This window comes from Scyliorhinus torazame, chromosome X (genome assembly GCF_047496885.1).
Source record: "Scyliorhinus torazame isolate Kashiwa2021f chromosome X, sScyTor2.1, whole genome shotgun sequence".
Taxonomy (NCBI): Eukaryota; Metazoa; Chordata; class Chondrichthyes; order Carcharhiniformes; family Scyliorhinidae; genus Scyliorhinus; species Scyliorhinus torazame.
This window is the reverse complement of record NC_092738.1, coordinates 8,547,866-8,572,013: the sequence shown is the minus strand read 5'-3', so window position 1 is coordinate 8,572,013 and position 24,148 is coordinate 8,547,866. Positions and strand designations below refer to the sequence as shown.

At 47.2% G+C, this 24,148-nt stretch overlaps 1 protein-coding gene and 1 long non-coding RNA gene across 2 annotated transcripts in view; both read right to left on the bottom strand.

Moving 5' to 3' along the window:
• LOC140405530 (uncharacterized) overlaps positions 1-22,595 on the bottom strand; it is a 31,060-nt gene extending 8,465 nt beyond the window's left edge. Inside the window, exons 1-2 of the long non-coding RNA XR_011938630.1 lie at positions 22,442-22,595; positions 22,235-22,362 (exon numbers count right to left, since the gene is read on the bottom strand). This is a non-coding gene — a long non-coding RNA (uncharacterized lncRNA). The remainder of the gene's footprint in view (positions 1-22,234; positions 22,363-22,441) is intronic.
• dazap2 (DAZ associated protein 2) overlaps positions 1-24,148 on the bottom strand; it is a 103,852-nt gene that overhangs the window by 31,958 nt on the left and 47,746 nt on the right. Inside the window, exon 2 of the mRNA XM_072493983.1 lies at positions 23,677-23,801. Coding sequence (XP_072350084.1) covers positions 23,677-23,801 — 125 coding nt within the window. The remainder of the gene's footprint in view (positions 1-23,676; positions 23,802-24,148) is intronic.

The following is a 24,148-nucleotide window of genomic DNA, read 5'->3' as shown; positions in this document are numbered from 1 at the left end:
AACTGGAGCTGGATGAACTTCGGATCATCCGGGAGGCAGAGGGGGTGATTGAGAAGAGTTACAAGGAGGTAACCACACCCAAGGTACAGGACAAGAATAGCTGGGTTACAGTCAGGGGGAAAAAAAACAAACAGGCAGAAAGTGCAGGGATCCCTCGTGGCCGTTCCCCTTCAAACCAAGTATACCGTTTTGGATGCTGTTGGGGGGGGGATGACCTACCGGGGGAAGGCCCTAGCGGCCAGGTCTCTGGCACTGAGTCTGGCTCTGGGGCTCAAGAAGGGAAGGGGGGAGAATAGAAAAGCAATAGTTGTAGGAGATTCAATGGTTAGGGGAATACATAGGAGATTCTGTGGTCGCGAGCGAGACTCCCGGAAGGTATGTTGCCTCCCGGGTGCCAGGGCCAGGGATGTCTCGGATCGTGTCTTCAGGATCCTGAAGGGGGAGGGTGAGCAGCCAGAAGTCGTGGTGCACATTGGTACCAACGACATAGGTAGGAAAAGGGGTGTGGAGGTAATAAACAAGTTTAGGGAGTTAGGCTGGAAGTTAAAAGCCAGGACAGACAGAGTTGTCATCTCTGGTTTGTTGCCGGTGCCACGTGATAGCGAGGCTAGGAATAGGGAGAGAGTGCAGTTGAACACGTGGCTGCAGGAATGGTGTAGGAGGGAGGGCTTCAGGTATTTGGATAATTGGAGCGCATTCTGGGGAAGGTGGGACCTGTACAAGCAGAACGGGTTGCATCTGAACCAGAGGGGCACCGATATCCTGGGAGGGAGGTTTTCTAGTACTCTTCGGGAGGGTTTAAACTAATTTGGCAGGGGAATGGGAACTGAATTTGTAGTCCAGCAACTAAGGTAGCCGATATTCAGGACGCCAAAGCGTGTAATGAGGCAGTGGGGAAGGGAACACTGACAAAGGAGAGTACTTGCAGGCACGGAGATGGGTTGAAGTGTGTATACTTCAACGCAAGAAGCATCAGAAATAAGGTGGGTGAACTTAAGGCATGGATCGGTACTTGGGACTACGATGTGGTGGCCATCACGGAAACTTGGAAAGAAGAGGGGCAGAAATGGTTGTTGGAGGTCCCTGGTTATAGATGTTTCAATAAGATTAGGGAGGGTGGTAAAAGAGGTGGGGGGGGGGGGGGGGGGTGGCATTATTAATTAGAGATAGTATAACAGCTGCAGAAAGGCAGTTCGAGGAGTATCACCCTATTGAGGTAGTATGGGTTGAAGTCAGAAATAGGAAAGGAGCAGTCACCTTGTTAGGAGTTTTCTATAGGCCTCCCAATAGTAGCAGAGATGTGGAGGAACAGATTGGGAAACAGATTTTGGAAAGGTGCAGAAGTCATAGGGTAGTAGTCATGGGCGACTTGAACTTCCCAAATATTGAGTGGAAACTCTTTAGATCAAATAGTTTGGATGGGGTGGTGTTTGTGCAGTGTGTCCAGGAAGCTTTTCTAACACAGTATGTAGATTGTCTGACCAGAGGAGGGGCAATATTGGATTTAGTACTGGGTAATGAGCCAGGGCAAGTGATAGATTTGTTAGTGGGGGAGCATTTTGGAGATAGTGACCACAATTCTGTGACTTTCACTTTAGTAATGGAGAGGGATAGGTACGTGCAACAGGGCAAGGTTTACAATTGGGGGAAGGGTAAATACGATGTTGTCAGACAAGAATTGAAGTGCATAAGTTGGGAACATAGGCTGGCAGGGAAGGACACAAGTGAAATGTGGAACTTGTTCAAGGAACAGGTGCTACGTGTCCTTGATATGTATGTCCCTGTCAGGCAGGGAAGAGATGGTCGAGTGAGGGAACCATGGTTGACAAGAGAGGTTGAATGTCTTGTTAAGAGGAAAAAGGTGACTTATGTAAGGCTGAGGAAACAAGGTTCAGACAGGGCATTGGAGGGATACAAGATAGCCAGGAGGGAACTGAAGAAAGGGATAAGGAGAGCTAAGAGAGGGCATGAACAATCTTTGGCGGGTAGGATCAAGGAAAACCCCAAGGCCTTTTACACATATGTGAGAAATATGAGAATGACTAGAGCGAGGGTAGGTCCGATCATGGACAGTAGCGGGAGATTGTGTATTGAGTCTGAAGAGATAGGAGAGGTCTTGAACGAGTACTTTTCTTCTGTATTTACAAATGAGAGGGGCGATATTGTTGGAGAGGACAGTGTGAAACAGATTGGTAAGCTCGAGGAAATACTTGTTAGGAAGGAAGATGTGTTGGGCATTTTGAAAAACTTGAGGATAGACAAGTCCCCCGGGCCTGACGGGATATATCCAAGGATTCTATGGGAAGCAAGAGATGAAATTGCAGAGCCGTTGGCAATGATCTTTTCGTCCTCACTGTCAACAGGGGTGGTACCAGGGGATTGGAGAGTGGCGAATGTCGTGCCCCTGTTCAAAAAAGGGACTAGGGATAACCCTGGGAATTACAGGCCAGTTAGTCTTACTTCGGTGGTTGGCAATGTAATGGAAAGGGTACTGAAGGATAGGATTTCTGAGCATCTGGAAAGACACTGCTTGATTAGGGATAGTCAGCACGGATTTGTGAGGGGTAGGTCTTGCCTTACAAATCTTATTGAATTCTTTGAGGAGGTGACCAAGCATGTGGATGAAGGTAAAGCAGTGGATGTAGTGTACATGGATTTTAGTAAGGGATTTGATAAAGTTCCCCATGGTAGGCTTATGCAGAAAGTAAGGAGGCATGGGGTAGTGGGAAATTTGGCCAGTTGGATAACGAACTGGCTAACCGATAGAAGTCAGAGAGTGGTGGTGGATGGCAAATATTCAGCCTGGTGCCCAGTTACCAGTGGCGTACTGCAGGGATCAGTTCTGGGTCCTCTGCTGTTTGTGATTTTCATAATGACTTGGATGAGGGAGTTGAAGGGTGGGTCAGTAAATTTGCAGACGATACGAAGATTGGTGGAGTTGTGGATAGTAAGGAGGGCTGTTGTCAGCTGCAAAGAGACATAGATAGGATGCAGAGCTGGGCTGAGAAGTGGCAGATGGAATTTAACCCTGAAAAGTGTGAGGTTGTCCATTTTGGAAGGACAAATATGAATGCGGAATACAGGGTTAACGGTAGAGTTCTTGGCAATGTGGAGGAGCAGAGAGATCTTGGGTCTATGTTCATACATCTTTGAAAGTTGCCACTCAAGTGGATAGAGCTGTGAAGAAGGCCTATGGTGTGCTCGCGTTCATTAACAGAGGGATTGAATTTAAGAGCCGTGAGGTGATGATGCAGCTGTACAAAACTTTGGTAAGGCCACATTTGGAGTATTGTGTACAGTTTTGGTCGCCTCATTTTAGGAAGGATGTGGAAGCTTTGGAAAAGGTGCAAAGAAGATTTACCAGGATGTTGCCTGGAATGGAGAGTAGGTCTTACGAGGAAAGGTTGAGGGTGCTAGGCCTTTTCTCATTAGAACGGAGAAGGATGAGGGGCGACTTGATAGAGGTTTATAAGACGATCAGGGGAATAGATAGAGTAGACAGTCAGAGACTTTTTCCCCGGGTGGAACAAACCATTACAAGGGGACATGAATTTAAGGTGAAAGGTGGAAGATATAGGAGGGATATCAGAGGTAGGTTCTTTACCCAGAGAGTAGTGGGGGCATGGACTGCACTGCCTGTGGAAGTAGTTGAGTCAGGAACATTAGGGACCTTCAAGCAGCTATTGGATAGGTACATGGATTAAGGTAAAATGATATAGTGTAGATTTATTTGTTCTCAAGGGCAGCACGGTAGCATTGTGGATAGCACAATTGCTTCACAGCTCCAGGGTCCCAGGTTCGATTCCGGCTTGGGTCACTGTCTGTGCGGAGTCTGCACGTCCTCCCCGTGTCTGCGTGGGTTTCCTCCGGGTGCTCCGGTTTCCTCCCACAGTCCAAAGATGTGCGGGTTAGGTGAATTGGCCAATGATAAATTGCCCTTAATGTCCAAATTGCCCTTGGTGTTGGGTGGAGGTGTTGAGTTTGGGTAGGGTGCTCTTTCCAAGAGCCGGTGCAGACTCAAAGGGCCGAATGGCCTCCTTCTGCACTGTAAATTCAATGATAATCTATGATTAATCTAGGACAAAGGTTCGGCACAACATCGTGGGCCGAAGGGCCTGTTCTGTGCTGTATTTTCTATGTACTATGTACTCCTTTTAGCTGTAATATTACGTACTGGAATGGCCTCTGGAAACCTAGTAGACACATCCATTACAGTCAAAAGATACTGATTCCCACTTTTTGTTTTAGGAAGTGGTCCTACGCAATCAAAAAGGTTCCTCAAATGCTGGAATGGGTATTAAGGGCGCTGGTTTTATCACTGCCTGAGGTTTCCCTATCACTTGACATGTGTGACATGATTTACAAAATCTAACTGCATCTTTATGTAGTCCAGGCCAATAGAAATATTTCTGGATTTTAGCTCGAGTTTTCCTTATTTCCAAATGACCTCCCACTGGTACCTCATGTGCAACTCGCAACACCTCCTTTCTATACCCTACCGGCAATACTACTTGATGAACTTCTGCCCACTTTTCATCCGCCTCCATATGTGCAGGTCTCCATTTTCTCATCAAGACATCACTTTTACTGTAATAACACTCTGGTATACTCTCAGATTCCTCTTCCGTATATGCTTTCTGAAACATCCGTTTTACTTCTACATCTTTCTTTTGTAACTCCGCCAATTTTCCTCAACTAAAAATATCCGCCTCATCCTCCACCTGTTCTTGTTCTTTTTCAACCATCTGATCAAAAATAGTTTCTGATAATTGCACTTCAACTTCATCTTCACTCTTTGATTTCTCCTCTTGTCTTAACCTGTGACTTTGAGACCTTGTTACTACACAATCCAGAAAAATCCCAGGATATTCATCCTTCAACACCTCAGTTGTCTGATTTTCCACTGGCTTATTAACCCCAGTAGGCATCAGTCCCACATGCGATCCAGCTATATCATTACCCAAGATAAACTGTATTCCTGGACAATATAGTTTCTCTATTACTCCTACTCCCACTTCACCACTCTTCACTGGACTTTCCAACCTTACCTTATATAATGGAACGCGACTCCTCTCACCCTGAATTCCACATATCACCACCTTTTCTGGCAGCATTCTTCCCAAACTACATAATTCCTCATCTCTTGCCATTAAAGATTGACTAGCTCCCGTATCTCTTAAAATTGTGACTTCTTTACCTGCTGCTCCTGATACACATGAGTAAACTTTACCCACACAAGTAAATTCTTTAAAAGACATCTGGCACCTTCTTAACAATTACTTCTTGAACAGGCTGTACAATCGTTTGCACCTCCTTCGCTTCCCTTGGGCTTTCCTTTACCACTCTAACAAATCCCACTGTCTTATCCTGTTTTACCACATCAGCCTTCCCAGTGCTTTTCTTCAACCACCAACACTGTGACTTTACATGGCCTAGTTTATTACAGTGAAAACATTTGAAATTTTTCATTTCTTTTCCACCCTCCTGGATTTCTTTTCTAATCTGAGGTATTTCTTTTTTAATCTCCTTATTATCTCCCATCAGATCACCTTTACCTTTAGAACATAGAACATTACAGCGCAGTACAGGCCCTTCGGCCCTCGATGTTGCTCCGACCTGTGAAACCACTCTAAAGCCCATCTACACTATTTCCCTTTCGTCCATATGTCTATCCAATGACCATTTGCGAGTCACCTCCTGTTGCAGGCAGGGCATTCCACGCCCTTACTACTCTCTGAGTAAAGAACCTACCTCTGACATCTGTCTTATATCTATCGCCCCTCAATTTAAAACTATGTCCCCTCGTGCTAGACATCACCATCCGAGGAAAAAGGCTCTCACTGTCCACCCTATCCAATCCTCTGATCATCTTGTATGCCTCAATTAAGTCACCTCTTAACCTTCTTCTCTCTAACGAAAACAGCCTCAAGTCCCTCAGCCTTTCCTCATAAGATCTTCCCTCCATACTGTAGCCATGTAAAATGGCTGACTCCCGATTAGAATGGCCAAACCCCGATCTAAAATGGCGAACGGAAGAGGCTGATGGGAAAATCAGCCAACAGGACTCAAACAGACAGCTGCAGGTAAAACAGTGTATTCGCCTCTGGGGAAACCAGACCGAATCGATACCTGCAGCCATCAACATCACAACACCCCAGCCACCTGCATATAAAGTAGCAATCCCCGGGAACAATTGGTACAAAATAGACACACAAAGCCGACCCAGACCTTTCGGCGCCAGCAGGAGCTGACACAAAGAGAGGTAAACGACCACCCCTCGATCAAGGGATCGCTCCAGCATTGGAGAATATCGAACCAAGTGATTGGGACCAGGTCCAATCACTTGGAACCAGGTACAAGGTCCGCCCGGAGAGGCGGGAAGCCCCTGGGGACTATAAGAATAGGGGCCAAGTTCAAATCGACCCTTCTTCTCCTCTCCGCACCCTTCGAGACCCTTGCTGAAAGAAAACGTAAGTTTTACTCCAACAATCGCTACCAGATAGACACTCTTGACTATCGACCTGTACCAGCTTTTGAATCCCGCAGGCTCAGAACCCATTCGAAAGACCATTTGTTTCCCTGACCTGGTGGGCCATTTCCAAAGTTAAGTATTGGCCTGTTAGTGGTAGGTAGTAGTTTAGAAGTAGAATTAATGTAAAAGTATTAATTGCTGTATATAATAAATGAACGTTGATTTAACTCTTACTAAGCAGTGTGTTGGATTAGTAATCATTACTTGGACTTGAACCACGTGACGGTATCAGAAAGATACCTGGCGACTCAAGAGCAAAGGTGACAGAATTAGAGCAAAAGGCTAAAACGAGCAACATTTTGGCGACTCTGACGGGACCCGATCTAGAAGTGGAAAACCACTCCGGGAGGACCCAAGAAATTTTGAATTAGAGATCCAATTGGAAACAGAAAACCACAAGTGTTCAAGCAGTTCTGATCAATAGTCATAATTCGGAAGTGTGTGTATGCATGCGTAACTAACAGGGCTATAAGGTAAAACTGATAGATTTTGTTGTGTCAAAACTGTCGGAAGTCCGTATTTTCGGAAATTAGCGCAAGCCATACCCGCATTTACAACACCGCCTTAGCCCCCTGTTCCAAATTGAAACAAAGCAAGCGGATAGGAAAGATGGCCATGCAGGCAATGCAGCGCCTCATGAACCCTGAGGAATTTGCGGTCGCAGCGACCAGCAGCAGTAGAGTGGGACAGTGTCCCATTTGGGAGGAGGAAATCCAGAAATATCTCAAGGGCAAAGGATGGCCCCTGTGGAATGAATTCTGCAGTAATGACGAATCAGGTCCCGGAAGTATAGGGCATACTTGGTGGGAGAACCTGAGCGAGAAACATAAAAAGAGCTTGGAAAAAGCTCGCAAGCCGATGGCAATCGTATCCTGTTTGGCACAATTGCGAGGCACAGAGGAGGTCGTCAAGATGCTCCGCAAAGAAGTTGAGGGTATACATCGGATGAGTAAAGTCGATGTAAGCGAGGTTGAGAAAGAGAATTTAGAGTCAAGGAAGAAATTGGCAGCAAAGGATGAAGAGGTGGCTGACGCCAAACGGGGTCACCAGTCTTGTCTGGCACATTTAAGCAGTTTCCAATCACAGTACGAAAAGGCCTATCAGGACACGCAGCGTGCAGTCCTGGTCAGGAAAGAGACAGAGAAGCAGGTGGAGACGCTACAGAAACAATGCAGTGATCTCAAGGCAGCCTTGAGAGCGCTCCACGCTGCCACCACAGAACAAAGACAAAGCACAATAGATCACGCAAAGTGCCGGAAGCAGATTGCAGAGCTGCAATCACTGCTTTCTGTTCAGAAAGGATTTCAGGAAACCTTTGGGGAAAAGTTAGACCAGGAAGACGGCCCTGATTGGGAAGAGTTGCAAGAAACAGCGCAGAGATATGTTCAGGGAACATGTGCGCAGGGAAAGCCCCAAAGGAGAAAAGCACCCCCACCCCCCACACAGCAGACAGTTCAAGCTCCAATGAACCCTGTAACCACCCACCGCACAGCCACATCGGACGATGCGGAATATCTATATTCCACCCCCTTAACAGTGAGCCAATTACGGGACGCGTGTGCAAAGATCACACCATTCCTCCCCGCCGCAGACCCCCACCATTCCTTTGCCACCGTCAAACATCAGACGAACATGTACGGCCTGGACGACAGAGAGCATGTAAAGCTCATGGTTCTAAGTTTAGATCCGTCGGTAGCAGCAGCCCTTCCCGACCCACAGAATGCAGGAGGAGGCACCCTTGCAGAAATGCATACCGCGATCCTGGATGCGATCGGGTACAACCGGGGTGACCCCGTAGATGGCCTCAATAAATGTAGGCAGAAGAAGTCTGAGCACCCCACAGCGTTCGCTGGACGCCTGTGGATTCACTTCGCAGCCGCAGAAAGCCTGTACGAGTTATGATCCCTCAAAGGAGGCCCATAACGAGAAGTGGGTAGTTAAAAGATTGTCCCGCGTTTGGGAGCAATCTGTTCAGAATAAACCCACAGCTAAAACCACCGAGGAAAAGCAGGCTGCCGCAGACATGCAGGCAGTAAAACAACACATCACAACCCCGCCTGGGTGAATGAAGGAAAGAACAGCCCCCCACCCAAGTCACAGGAGTGTTACAACTGCGGACAGTTGGGACACTTCGCAAGAGAGTGCAATGTCCCTAAAAAGCCACAGAGAGCCCAGCAGACGGGCACTCTCAGTAAGAAAAAGGCAGAGCCCATCCATAGCGTTAGCGGCCGTTCGGATCAGACGGACTTGACCGGAACGGACTGACGGTGTCCGGACTCCCCCAGTTGGGTCTGCGACACCCTTTGGGATCGGTCAGGACGACCCGTAGTCGCAGCAAAAATTCGGGGACAGCCTATCGAATTTCTTTGGGACACAGGAGGGTCCCGCACCACAATAAATTCCTCCACCATGTTCCAAAAAGACACGTGGCCCACTACAGCCACAATCACCCTCTGCGGCTTTACAGGCCACTCACAGCAGGGACACATCACAGTCCCTGTACCCATTCAAATCGGAACCATCACCACCAAACACCCCGTAGTTTTAGTAGACCTGCCCCACACAGCACAACACATTCTGGGAATTGATTTTATGAATTCCCACCACCTATCATTCGATCCAGTCAACCAGTGTGTCTGGAAGATGGCAAAATACGCAAGAGCCCCCGCAACATAGGGGAATATATGAACAAAATTAGCGCAGTAGGCGAATTTTGGTTCAACCCGACCACGCTTAGCACGGACCAACAGGTTAGGGCAGTCCTGCAAAAGAACAGGGTAGCATTCGCGACCCACAAGCACGACTGTGGACGGATGCCTGGCTCCGTACAAGTAACAGGACCTGACCCTAGACCCCCAAAACAGTACGGATTTCCCCAAGAGGCAGAGGGAGAAATCCTAAAAGTTATAGAGAACTTATTGAGCAGGGCGTACTTAGATCAGTAGCCTCCACTAATAATGCCCCGATTTGGCCAGTGAGAAAGCCCGATGGATCATGGCGACTGACCATCGATTATCGGGAACTCAACAAAATCACCCCCGCAGCAGCCCCCACAGGCAACAAGTCCCGAGACCATGTTCAAGCAGGGACTCAATTGCCGTTACTTCACGGTTTTGGACATCAGTAATGGATTCTGGTCCATTCCATTGGCAAAGGCGTGCCAGTACAAATTTGCCTTCACCTTTAAAGGACAGCAGTACACGTGGACATGCCTGCCACAAGGATTCCACAACTCCCCCTCCAATTTCCACCGACAGCTAGCAAATGGACGAGCGAAATTCTCTCGCCCCGAATGTCTCGTCCAGTATGTAGCTGATCTACTATTGCAGACAGACACCAAGGAAGAGCACATCGAGCTTCTGTCCGAACTCCTGGAACTATTACATACAATTGGTTGTAAAGTCAACCCCAAAAAGGTCCAGATTTTGGAAGAAAAAGTGGTATATTTGGGAACAATTATCACGCATGGTAAACGCGAGATCGGGCATAAAAGAATTGACTCGATCGCTAAATTGCCCCTTCCCCAGAACGTTTCAGCCCTCCGGTCGTTTTTAGGACTGGTTGGCTACTGCCGAAACCACATTGACGGTTTCGCCAGCAAGGCAGCGCCCCTCTCAGAGCTCTTAAAGAAGGGAGCCCCCTGGGAATGGCTTCCGCAGCATACGGATGCTGTGGAATCATTAAAACAGGCGCTCATAGCCGCCCCCGCACTACAAGTTCCAGACCCGCTTTCCCCTTACACCATAGAGGTAGCGACCACCCTTCCAGCCGCGCTCCTGCAGGAACGGCACGACCAGATAAGACCCGTAGTTTACGCCTCCCGACTTTTAGATGCTGTGGAGCAGGGATTTCCAGCCTGTGAGAGGCACCTGCTCGCAGTATTCTGGGCAGTCCAGTACTTTTCCTACATTACCGGACTGAACCCCATCACCATTTTGACCGAGCACACCCCCACCCAACTTTTACTAGACGGACGACTCAAGGACAGTACAGTCAGTCAGATTAGAGCAGCGAGATGGACCCTTCTCTTGCAGGGACGGGACATCACTGTTAAAAGGACAAAGACACACACCTACTTAGTCGACAATTTACAGTACCCCGGAACCCCCCATGAATGTGAGATTATCTCTCCACACCACAACACAGGCCCCTTTATTGCTAAAACACCCCCCAGAAAGATAGGAAATTCATCTCAGAACCCCCCACACACAGACACGTGTGAGCCCATTAAGATTTATGTGGGTGGATCTTCCACATTCTTAGATGGGCAGCACATAACAGGTTGCGGGATCTATGTTGAGGACGCGCCCTCGAGGAAACAGCGTTAAAACCTAGGCGCGCAGGCAGCAGAGCTCGCAGCCATCGCATACATCGTTGAGCACCCGGATTCCTTCCCCAGCCCAGCAGACATATACTCGGACAGCCTCTATGTCTGTAACAGCCTCACGGAATTTCTGCCCCTCTGGGAAACAAGAGGATTTGTTTCCGCGGATGGGAAACCCCTCCCCTCAGCCCCATTACTCCGCCATATTTTACAAAAAGCCAAGAACAGGACTTTTGGCATTAGAAAAGTCCGCAGCCACCATCGTTCCTCCCCCCCTGGAAATGTAAAAGCCGACGCGCTGGCTAAGGCAGGATCCAGGCATGGGTACTTTTGGAAGCCCCCCGAGAGTGCCCCAGTGAGTGTGCCAGTGAGTGCAGTTCAGGTCGCGCAGACTAGGATCGAAGATCTAGTAGCGGCCCAGAAGCAGGACAGCGCTCTCACTGAGATCGTGAAAGGGAAGTTTCCAGCCTCATACGAGAGGTTCAGAAATACACTGACCACACATGACGGTGTGGTGTTAAAGGACACCCTTTATGTAGTTCCTGAACAGGACAGGAACCAATTGATTTGTTTGTTCCATGATGGTCATGGACACCAGGGAATCGATCCCACTACAGCCCATCTCAAACAGCTTTGTTGGTGGCCAAATCTCAAGGAAGATGTAAACCATTACATTGAAAATTGCCTTATCGGTGCGCAGAATAACCCCGACAGATATGCCAAAAAGGCCCAACTCAGCCACACCCGACCCGTTAACGGCCCCTGGACTAACCTCCAGATCGATTTTATAGGTCCATTGCCCCCTTGCAGGAATGGTTATAAATATGTTCTGGTGGTCATAGACACTTTTACATTTCCAGCCCGCACCAACACCGCGAAAACCACAGCCAAGATTCTAACCCACCACATCTTTACAAGATGGGGACTCCCCCGCAGTATTGAGTCGGACCAAGGTTCTCACTTTACGGGACGGGTCATGCAGAACGTCCTCACGATATTTGACATCACCCAAAAATTCCACATTGCGTACCACCCTCAGTCGAGTGGTACAGTGGAGCGCATGAATCGGACCCTAAAATCCACCCTCAGAAAAATGGTCCAGCAGAACAACACCACCTGGGATTCGGTCCTCCCCTTTGCGCTGATGTTTTTGCGTAACACTGTTTCCACCTCCACAGGTTACACCCCACACACCCTCATGACCGGACGCCCCATGAAAGGGACAGAATACTTGTTAGGTTTAGACCTGACCAGCCCTGAAGTTACGGCCCTCACCCACGAGAAAGCTGTGGAGCAATTAGTTGCAAATGTAAAAACGGCTCAGCTAGCAGCCGCAGTAAAATTGGGCACCAGAAAGAAACAGAGCAAGGCTTGTTTCGATAAGGCAGTGCATGCAACGGAATACGATATCAGACAGCAAGTGATGCTGTCTGTATATAACCCCAGCACATTCCTGTCACCAAAATACTTGGGTCCGTACTCCATTGCGGATAAAGTAAGCCCATCCGTTTCCAAAATAAAGTACCCCAATGGTAAGACTACGTGGTTCCATATAAACCAGTTAAAGGCTTATGGAGCACAGTCGAACCACGCCCACCACGTCATGCTTGACGCAGCAGACCACACCCTGCCCACAGCCAACGTAACCCGACCAACCCCCACCACGTCCAGCCCAGCCACGGACCGGACCTCGACTCCACCCCCAAAATATACACTCCGCCCCGGAACGCCCACAGACTGCAGCAGCAGAGACAGCGACTGTGACTCGGACGATAGCCACAGCATGCCTCCCTACTATCCCCATGCAACCGGACCCACACCCAGCGACTCAGACTACGATCCAAGTGATCCCTCCCTGATCACTTTTCTAAATAAATCCCACCACCGACCACCGAACCACACGGACGACCCCGACTTTGTCCCCACACAACTCGACACAAATTATTGGCACCTCAACAACTCCTACAGACTCGTCCGCAACGACGAGAGCGACCCCAACTCACACCACGCAGCCCTCTCAGCCCTGATACACTCCAGAGTTTGGCACCCGGGAGAAGATGACGACCTTGGGTCTGACTCCCAAACCGAGAACCCCTTTGCGACCCTGTTCGCAACCGAGAACTGAGGTGTCCACATGATGTTTCAAAGGAAACGCTTGGGAAAAGTGTTGTCCTTCCTGATGGAACCTGCAGAATGTTTGATGTTGTTAGTAAGTTTGTTTAATGTTGTTTGTACGACAGGAGAATGTTTTCCACACGCTTGTTCAGCGGAACTAGCTTATCTGCAGATACCTGGTGAACAGACCACACGCTTGTTCAGAGAACTCGCTTTTCAGCTGATACTTGTTCGGGTATCAGACGCCCGATCGTAACTGCCCTTCTGGTTCGAAGGATAGAACCACTACGGCAACCCCACCACGATGACTACATTTTTGCCAGTTCTTGTCGGTTGCTCAGGCAGTGGAGAAACGGCGTGAGACCCGCCCTGCCTGAGGACCCCCCCCCCGCTGGTCAATCACGCTCGGGTAGGGGAGATACGGTATTGGTAGCCGTCCTACCCGGGGACTCCATCCAAATCTTACCCGTCGCGGCCCATACGCACCTCATTCGACCTTTTCATTTCAAAAAGTTTTTATTTGTTTAGGTGACCTTTGGGTTGCTGCCAAATGCTATTTACATCCTGCAACATTGGGATGGTAAATCAGCACTGGTCCCTCATTGGGAAGTGTGCCGTGTCCGAAAATTTCTTTTTGAAAAAAAAAATAAGGGAGTCACACATAGTGACCAATTATAAGGGAATAATTGGCCCCAAAGGACAGACACACTAACATTTGAGGTGAGGGATGCAGTTAGTGTCCCTGCTGATTTTACCTGCAGGAAGTGCTGCCATCTCCAGCTCCTCCAAGACCGAGTTAGGGAACTGGAGCTGGAGTTGGAAGAACTTCGGATCATTCGGGAGGCAGAAGGGGTCATAGATAGCAGCTTCAGGGAATTAGTTACACCAAAGATTGGAGATAGGTGGGTAACTGTAAGAGGGACTGGGAAAAAGCAGTCAGTGCAGGGATCCCCTGCGGTCGTTCCCCTGAGAAACAAGTATACCGCTTTGGATACTTGTGGGGGGGGGGGGGGGGGGGGGGAGACTTACCAGGGGTAAGCCATGGGGTACGGGCCTCTGGCACGGAGTCTGGCCCTGTTGCTCAGAAGGGCCTTAGTGGGGAGGGGGAGCAGCCCCAAGTCGTGGTCCACATTGGCACTAACGACATAGGTAGGAAAGGGGACAAGGATGTCAGGCAGGCTTTCAGGGAGCTAGGATGGAAGCTCAGAACTAGAACAAACAGAGTTGTTATCTCTGGGTTGTTGCCCGTGCCACGTGATAGTGAGATGAGGAATAGGGAGAGAGAGCATTTAAACACGTGGCTACAGGGATGGTGCAGGCGGGAGGGATTCAGATTTCTGGATAACTGGGGCTCTTTCTGGGGAAGGTGGGACCTCTACAGACAAGATGGTCTACATCTGAACCTGAGGGGCACAAATATCCTGGGGGGGAGATTTGTTAGTGCTCTTTGGGGGGGTTTAAATTAATGCAGCAGGGGCATGGGAACCTGGATTGTAGTTTTAGGGTAATGGAGAATGAGAGTAAAGAGGTCAGGAGCACAGATTTGACGTCGCAGGAGGGGGCCAGTGTTCAGGTAGGTGGTTTGAAGTGTGTCTACTTCAATGCCAGGAGTATACAAAACAAGGTAGGGGAACTGGCAGCATGGGTTGGTACCTGGGACTTCGATGTTGTGGCCATTTCGGAGACATGGATAGAGCAAGGACAGGAATGGATGTTGCAGGTTCCGGGGTTTAGGTGTTTTAGTAAGCTCAGAGAAGGAGGCAAAAGAGGGGGAGGTGTGGCGCTGCTAGTCAAGAGCAGTATTACGGTGGCGGAGAGGATGCTAGATGGGGACTCTTCTTCCGAGGTAGTATGGGCTGAAGTTAGAAACAGGAAAGGAGAGGTCACCCTGTTGGGAGTTTTTTATAGGCCTCCTAATAGTTCTAGGGATGTAGAGGAAAGGATGGCGAAGATGATTCTGGATAAGAGCGAAAGTAACAGGGTAGTTATTATGGGAGACTTTAACTTTCCAAATATTGACTGGAAAAGATATAGTTCGAGTACAATAGATGGGTCGTTTTTTGTACAGTGTGTGCAGGAGGGTTTCCTGAAACAATATGTTGACAGGCCAACAAGAGGCGAGGCCACGTTGGATTTGGTTTTGGGTAATGAACCAGGCCAGGTGTTGGATTTGGAGGTAGGAGAGCACTTTGGGGACAGTGACCACAATTCGTTGACGTTTACATTAATGATGGAAAGGGATAAGTATACACCGCAGGGCAAGAGTTATAGCTGGGGGAAGGGCAATTATGATGCCATTAGACGTGACTTGGGGGGGATAAGGTGGAGAAGTAGGCTGCAAGTGTTCGGCACATTGGATAAGTGGGGCTTGTTCAAGGATCAGCTACTGCGTGTTCTTGATAAGTATGTACCGGTCAGGCAGGGAGGAAGGCGTCGAGCGAGAGAACCGTGGTTTACCAAGGAAGTGGAATCTCTTTTTAAGAGGAAGAAGGAGGCCTATGTGAAGATGAGGTGTGAAGTTTCAGTTGGGGCGATGGATAGTTACAAGGTAGCGAGGAAGGATCTAAAGAGAGAGCTAAGACGAGCAAGGAGGGGACATGAGAAGTATTTGGCAGGAAGGATCAAGGAAAACCCAAAAGCTTTCTATAGGTATGTCAGGAATAAGCGAATGACTAGGGAAAGAGTAGGACCAGTCAAGGACAGGGATGGGAAATTGTGTGTGGAGTCTGAAGAGATAGGCGAGATACTAAATGAATATTTTTTGTCAGTATTCACTCAGGAAAAAGATAATGTTGTGGAGGAGAATGCTGAGCCCCAGGCTAATAGAATAGATGGCATTGAGGTACGTAGGGAAGAGGTGTTGGCAATTCTGGACAGGCTGAAAATAGATAAGTCCCCGGGACCTGATGGGATTTATCCGAGGATTCTCTGGGAGGCCAGGGAAGAGATTGCTGGACCTTTGGCTTTGATTTTTATGTCATCATTGGCTACAGGAATAGTGCCAGAGGACTGGAGGACAGCAAATGTGGTCCCTTTGTTCAAAAAGGGGAGCAGAGACAACCCCGGCAACTACAGACCGGTGAGCCTCACGTCTGTAGTGGGTAAAGTCTTGGAGGAGATTATAAGAGACAAGATTTATAATCATCTAGATAGGAATAATATGATCAGGGATAGTCAGCATGGCTTTGTGAAGGGTAGGTCATGCCTCACAAACCTTATTGAGTTCTTTGAGAAGGTGACTGAACAGGTAGATGAGGGTAGAGCAGTTGATGCGGTGTATCTGGATTTCAGCAAAGCGTTTGATAAGGTTCCCCACGGTAGGCTATTGCAGAAAATACGGAGGCTGGGGATTGAGGGTGATTTAGAGATGTGGATCAGAAATTGGCTAGCTGAAAGAAGACAGAGGGTGGTGGTTGATGGGAAATGTTCAGAATGGAGTACAGTCACAAGTGGAGTACCACAAGGATCTGTTCTGGGGCCGTTGCTGTTTGTCATTTTTATCAATGACCTAGAGGAAGGCGCAGAAGGGTGGGTGAGTAAATTTGCAGACGATACTAAAGTCGGTGGTGTTGTCGATAGTGTGGAAGGATGTAGCAGGTTACAGAGGGATATAGATAAGCTGCAGAGCTGGGCTGAGAGGTGGCAAATGGAGTTTAATGTAGAGAAGTGTGAGGTGATTCACTTTGGAAGTAATAACAGGAATGCGGAATATTTGGCTAATGGTAAAGTTCTTGAAAGTGTGGATGAGCAGAGGGATCTAGGTGTCCATGTACATAGATCCCTGAAAGTTGCCACCCAGGTTGATAGGGTTGTGAAGAAGGCCTATGGAGTGTTGGCCTTTATTGGTAGAGGGATTGAGTTCCAGAGTCGGGAGGTCATGTTGCAGCTGTACAGAACTCTGCTACGGCCGCATTTGGAGTATTGCGTACAGTTCTGGTCACCGCATTATAGGAAGGACGTGGAGGCTTTGGAGCGGGTGCAGAGGAGATTTACCAGGATGTTGCCTGGTATGGAGGGAAAATCTTATGAGGAAAGGCTGATGGACTTGAGGTTGTTTTCGTTGGAGAGAAGAAGGTTAAGAGGAGACTTAATAGAGGCATACAAAATGATCAGGGGGTTGGATAGGGTGGACAGTGAGAGCCTTCTCCCGCGGATGGAAATGGCTGGCACGAGGGGACATAGCTTTAAACTGAGGGGTAATAGATATAGGACAGAGGTCAGAGGTAGGTTCTTTACGCAAAGAGTAGTGAGGCCGTGGAATGCCCTACCTGCTACAGTAGTGAACTCGCCAACATTGAGGGCATTTAAAAGTTTATTGGATAAACATATGGATGATAATGGTATAGTGTCGGTTAGATGGCTTTTGTTTCGGTGCAACATCGTGGGCCGAAGGGCCTGTACTGCGCTGTATTGTTCTATGTTCTATGTTCTATACCGGATATTAAACCAAGGTAGTTACAGATACTCTACTTGTTTCTACAGAACTCGAGAAGCTCCAGGACCGGAGAAAATAAAGAGAACACAAAGAAAGAAAAGGAAAGAGGACAGCCATGAGGACTTCCTTCACCGTGATCAACATTTTAATTTTGGACATTTGGTTGCGCGTGAACGCGAACCCCATGACTTCAAACCCCCCCCCCAGCCGTTAATGTTTCACTGCCCCGCAGTACCCAGAGCCCAGTCACCAGCGACACTGCATCTTCCTGGTGTGCCAGGTTCATAACCTGGTATGCCCTGTCCTACGTGATCAAAACACTGTTAGCGTTGGCGATACTCTGCTGTGTAGTGCAGACTATGGGCCTACGTAAATGGCGAAGGAGAGCGTACCGCGCTCGAACCCCGGTATATAGGATCAGATACCCTATATTCGGTTCCGACCAGACCCCCGACCCCTGCGATCTATAACAAAATAATAAAGTGCATTCACTTGCGTTTATTGCTGTAAATAAAGAGATGTACAAAACTTTTTATGAGAAACATTGTATGATCCTGAGCTTGACTGCCAAGCCAGGAAAGATTATGGAATGATGTGATTTGTTGTATGCTTGAGGAAGATAGGATAATGAAATGTTTAGCGAGTGTAGTGTACTGAGGATAAATTAGAGGTTCCAAGTTTGTTATTTCGTAATGCATGTCCCTGTCTGACATAGCGCCCTTAGAATTGTTAGTTTAAACATTTTTGTGCATAGCTATGGTCAGTGCAGAGGCCATGTAGGAGGTGTCCCCCCCCGGTCAGGGAATGGAAAGTAACAAATTGATGTGATCCTTCACGCTTCGCGTTAGGATCACAAGGAGGGAATGTAGCCATGTAAAATGGCTGACTCCCGATTAGAATGGCCAAACTCCGATCTAAAATGGCGAACGGAAGAGGCTGATGGGAAAATCAGCCAACAGGACTCAAACAGACAGCTGCAGGTAAAACAGTGTATTCGCCTCGGGAAAATGCCAGACCGAATCGATACCTGCAGCCATCAACATCACAACACCCCAGCAATCTGCACACTAAGCAGCCATCCCCGGGAACAATTGCTACAAATTAGCAACACAAAGCCGACCCAGACCTTTCGGCGCCAGTAGTAGCTGACACAAAGAGAGGTAAACGACCACCCCTCGATCAGGGAATCGCTCCAGTATTGGAGAATATCGAACCAAGTGATTGGGACCAAGTCCAATCACTTGGAACCAGGTACAAGGTCCGCCCGGAGAGGCGGGAAGCCCCTGGGGACTATAAGAATAGGGGCCAAGTTCAAATCGACCCTTCTTCTCCTCTCCGCACCCTTCGAGACCCTTGCTGAAAGAAAACGTAAGTTTTACTCCAACAATCGCTACCAGATAGACACTCCTGACTATCAACCTGTACCAGCTTTTGAATCCCGCAGGCTCAGAACCCATTCGAAAGGCCATTCGTTTCCCTGACCTGGTGGGCCATTTCCAAAGTTAAGCATTGGCCTGTTAGTGGTAGGTAGTAGCTTAGAAGTAGAATTAATGTATAAGTATTAATTGCTGTATATAATAAATGAGCGTTGATTTAACTCTTACTAAGCGGTGTGTTGGATTATTAATCATTACTTGGACTTGGACCACGTGGCGGTATCAGAAAGATACCTGGCGACTCAAGAGCAAAGGTGACAGAATTAGAGCAAATAAACTAAGGCTAAAACGAGCAACAATACCAGGCAACATTCTGGTAAATCTCCTCTGCACCCTTTCCAATGCTTCCACATCCTTCCGATGATGCGGCGACCAGAATTGCACGCAATACTCCAAATGCGGCTGCACCAGAGTTTAGTACATCTGCAACATGACCCCATGGCTCTGAAACTCAATCCCTCTACCAATAAAAGCTAACACACCGTACGCCTTCTTAACAACCCTCTCAACCTGGGTGGCAACTTTTAGGGATCTATGTACATGGACACCGAGATCTCTCTGCTCATCCACACTGCCAAGAATCTTACCATTAGCTCAGTACTCTGTCTTCCTGTTATTCCTTCCAAAGTGAATCACCTCACACTTTTCTGCATTAAACTCCATTTGCCACCTCTCAGCCGTGCTGCAGCTTATCTATGTCCCTCTGTAACTTGTAACATCCTTCCGCACTGTCCACAACTCCACCGACTTTAGTGTCATCTGCAAATTTACTCACCCATCCTTCTGCGCCCTCCTCCAGGTCATTTATAAAAATGACAAACAGCAGTGGCTCCAAACAGATCCTTGTGGTACACCACTAGTAACTGGACTCCAGTCTGAACATTTCCCATCAACCACTGCCCTTTGTCTTCTTCCAGCTAGCCAATTTCTGATCCAGACCTCTAAATCACCCTGAATCCCATGCCTCTGTATTTTCTGTAGTAGCCTACCGTGGGGAACCTTATCAAACGCTTTACTGAAATCCCTGTACACCACATCAACTGCTTTACCCTCATCCACCTGTTTGGTCAGCTTCTCAAAGAACTCAATAAGGTTTGTGAGGCACGACCCACCCTTCACAAAACCGTGTTGACTATCTCTAATCAAATTATTCCTTTTCCAGATGATTATACATCCTATCTCTTATAAACCTTTCCAAGATTTTGCCCACAACTGAAGTAAGGCTCACAGTCTATAATTACCGGGGTTGTCTCTACTCCTCTTCTTGAACAAGGGGACAACATTTGCTATCCTCCAGTCTTCTCGCACTATTCCTGTAGACAAAGATGACTTAAAGATCAAAGCCAAAGGCTCAGCAATCACCTCCCTAGCTTCCCAGAGAATCCTAGGATAAATCCCATCCGGCCCAGGGGACTTATCTATTTTCACACTTTCCAGAATTGCTAACACCTCCTCCTTATGAACCTCAAGCCCTTCTAGTGTAGTAGCCTGAATCTCAGTATTCTCCTCGACAACATTGTCTTTTTCCTGTGTGAACACTGACGAAAAATATTCATTTAGTACCTCTCCTATTTCCTCGGGCTCCACGCACAACTTCCCACTACTGTCCTTGACTGGCCCTACTCTTACCCTAGTCATTTGTTTATTCCTGACATAGCCATAGAAAGCTTTAGGGTTATCCTTGATCCTACCTGCCAAAGACTTCTCATGTCCCCTCCTGGCTCTTCTTAGCTCTCTCTTTAGGTCCTTCCGAGCTAACTTGTAGCTCTCGGGCGCCCTAACTGAACCTTTATGTCTCATCTTTACATAAGCCTCCTTCTTCCTCTTGACAAGTGTTTCGACTGCTTTAGTAAACTACGGTTCCCTCGCTCGACCACTTCCTCCCTGCCTGACAGCTACATACTTATCAAGGACACGCAGTAGATGTTTCTTGAACAAGCTCCACATTTCCATCGTGCCCATCCCCTGCAGTTTTCCTCTCCATCCGATGCATCCTAAGTCTTGCCTCATCGCATCATAATTGCCTTTCCCCCAGATATAACTCTTGCCCTGTGGTATATACCCATCCCTTTCCATCACTAAAGTAAACATAATCGAATTGTGGTCACTGTCACCAAAGTGCTCACCTACCTCCAAATCTAACACCTGTCCTGGTTCATTACCCAGTACCAAATCCAATATGACCTCGCCTCTCGTCGGCCTATCTACATAATGTGTCAGGAAACCCTCCTGCACACATTGGACAAAAACAGACCCATCTTTACCACTTGAGTATTTCTCTTTTCCCCAGTTTCTATCCCTCACCGGCTGAAACTGATGTCGGAAACCAATCTTTGATTTATGAACTAATTCATAATCATCTGCCATTTCTGCTGCTAACCTCGCAGTTTTAACCCTCTGTTCTTCCACATGAGTTCTCACTACATCAGGAATTGAATTTTTAAACTCCTCCAAAAGTATAATTTCTCTGAGAGCTTCATACGTTTGGTCTATTTTCAAAGCCCTTATCCATCTATCAAAATTACTCTGTTTGAGCCTTTCAAACTCTCTGTATGTTTGACCAAATTCTTTCCTTAAATTCCTAAACCTTGTCTGTAAGCTTCAGGCACTAGCTCATATGCACTTCAGATGGATTTTTTCACCTCCTCATACGTTCCAGATACCTCCTCCGGTAATGATGCAAACACTTCACTAGCTCTACCTACCAGCTTTGTTTGAATCAGTAACACCCACACGTCCTGTGGCCATTTCATTTGTTTAGCCTCCTTCTCGTCAAACCTTGGCAATGCTTGGTCATATTTAAATAGATCCTCACCAAGCCTTCGACTATGACACTCTTTCAAGGGCTGGTTTAGCACACTGGGCTAAATCGCTGGCTTTGAAAGCAGACCAAGGCAGGCCAGCAGCACGGTTCAATTCCCATACGAGCTTCCGCGAACAGGCGCCGGAATGTGGCGACTAGGGGCTTTTCACAGTAACTTCATTTGAAGCCTACTTGTGACAGTGATTTTCATTTCATTTTTTCATTTCTCACTATCCTCATCACTGTCATCCAACTGTACGTTTCCCTTTACGTCTGCCAATTTTAACTGACCGTCATGTTTCATGGCCATTTTCTGAAGTTCAATCTCTCCCTCTTTATCTTTTTCCCTGATCTGTATCTCCCTTTCTCTTTCTTTTTGTTCTGCTAGGGCTATTCTTTCTGTTTTCCTTTCTTCTCTCTCCTTTTCTTTTTCCTCTCTCGCTTTTTCATTTTCTTCTCTTTTGTATTCAAGCTGCTTTAATTCTTTCTCATGTTCCATTTGTCTAATTTGTAACTGAATTTTTGCCATTTCCAATGAGTCAAACTCTATCTCAGGCAACTTTAAATGCTTAACCACCGCCATTATTACCTCATCTTTTCGCATTTTGTCAGGTAATGTTAACTGCAATGTTTTTGCCAAATCCAACAGTCTGCTTTTAGTCTCTGTCCGTAAGGTACTGCGTGTGACCGTCTCCACCCCCAACAACTTCAGAGCCTCTGAAAGAGACATTGTCCACAACCCACTCTCCATTTAAACTGAAATACCACACCTGAAAAGCACCCACAATATGCTCACCCCTCACTGTCTTTAAGTTCACTAAGCCAATCCAATAGATAGACTTTTATCCCAGACGAGCCCCCAATTTGTTATGAGCCAGGGTTTAGAGAACCCCAAAGTGTATCATGGAGTTCACCTGACACACAACCTTTAATAGATTGTGGTATGGGGAGCACACAGCCCACTCTACAGGTGTGGTACAGCAGAAATGGAAAAGTATTTTTTAAAACAAAACAATGTTTATTCTATGAACTCAAGTTAACCTTTTTAAAACATACAGTGAACATCTTAGCAATTATTAATTCAAATACAACCCGCAAAGACTACAACACTAAGTAATCCTTTAAGCTTTCCTTTTAACATCCATACGACTTAAAAGCAAAACCTTTATCAGAAGCACATCAGGTTAAAGTCACTACTGAAAACATTGATAATTCTGAATTCACCCAAATGATCAAGAGATAGTCTTTTGTTGGCAGAGAAAATAGCAGTATACCTGCTTGGTCTGGCTTCAGCTCTAACACTGAAAACAAAACTAAAACACATCCTGCAGCAAACAGCCTAAAACGAAAGTAAAAAGCTAAGACAACCCAGCTCCACCCACACTCTGACATCACTGCAGTAATATGAGCAGCCAAACATTTCTTAAAGCGGCATTCTCATGACAAGGGGCAATTAGGGATGGACAATAAATACTGGCTTAGCCAGTGATGGCCACATTGCTTGAATGAGTGAAAGTCCTGGGAAGACACATGGGGTCCGAGGACTGAGACATGCAGGAGCTGGGCTATGGGTGTGAGGTAGAAGCAAGGAAAAGGAGGAGAGACAAGAGAGGATGTGGCTATTGTTGATGAATGTGGGAATGAGGAAGCACATTAAAGTGGGTCTTCAGACTGGACAGATGAGCAGGGTGTGGACTTGGAGAACCAGAATATGGAATTTCATATATATCTCAAAGTTTCATTCATCATGTCTACATCTGTGATCTCCAACGGTCTGTGCTAATTATAAGACCGTTGGTGGATTCTGCACGGACCAATTCCTCAACTGCCACTCATTGCCCAGTCACGGTTCTCTTCTCCTTTTCACCCAAACCTTTCAATTTGCTCCTGGCTTGAAAGTCGTGATTCTGAACTGTACTGCAATTGATTCAAAGAGCAAATACCAACTCCTTTCAATGGTCTGTAAAAGCGATTACAATGTGCATATTTCCTTGGTCCATCTCAAAAGGTGATGTAAACTAGCTAACTCACCTCAGAATAAGACGGAGGAGCCTCTGTGTAAGGTGGTGCTGGAGGAACTTGGACAGTGGACAAATAGGTTGGTGGAGCCATAGTTGGTGGCTGCACAGGGTAACCTTGCTGCTGAGAATATGCTCCTGAAAAGTAAATGATGGGGAAGATTACACACATGAAAACATCCGGTTCAGAACAGCATTATTCTAACAGCAATACTGATGACATATCGATGTCTAGCTATTAGATAGTTCTGTTGTTGGTCTGAGGAAGAGTCTACGTCTGGGAAGTTGAGATGGATGGGCATCATTCCTGGAGAAAGTGTGGGCTGTACCATTGGTACCATTTCAGCAGAAAGAAAGTAGAGTCCAAGAGGAAGCTAACTAGAAATGTAAAAATGGAGAGCAAGAATTTCTACAGGTAAAGAGAAGCTAAAGTGAATAGAACATAGAACATTACAGCGCAGGACAGGCCCTTCGGCCCTCGATGT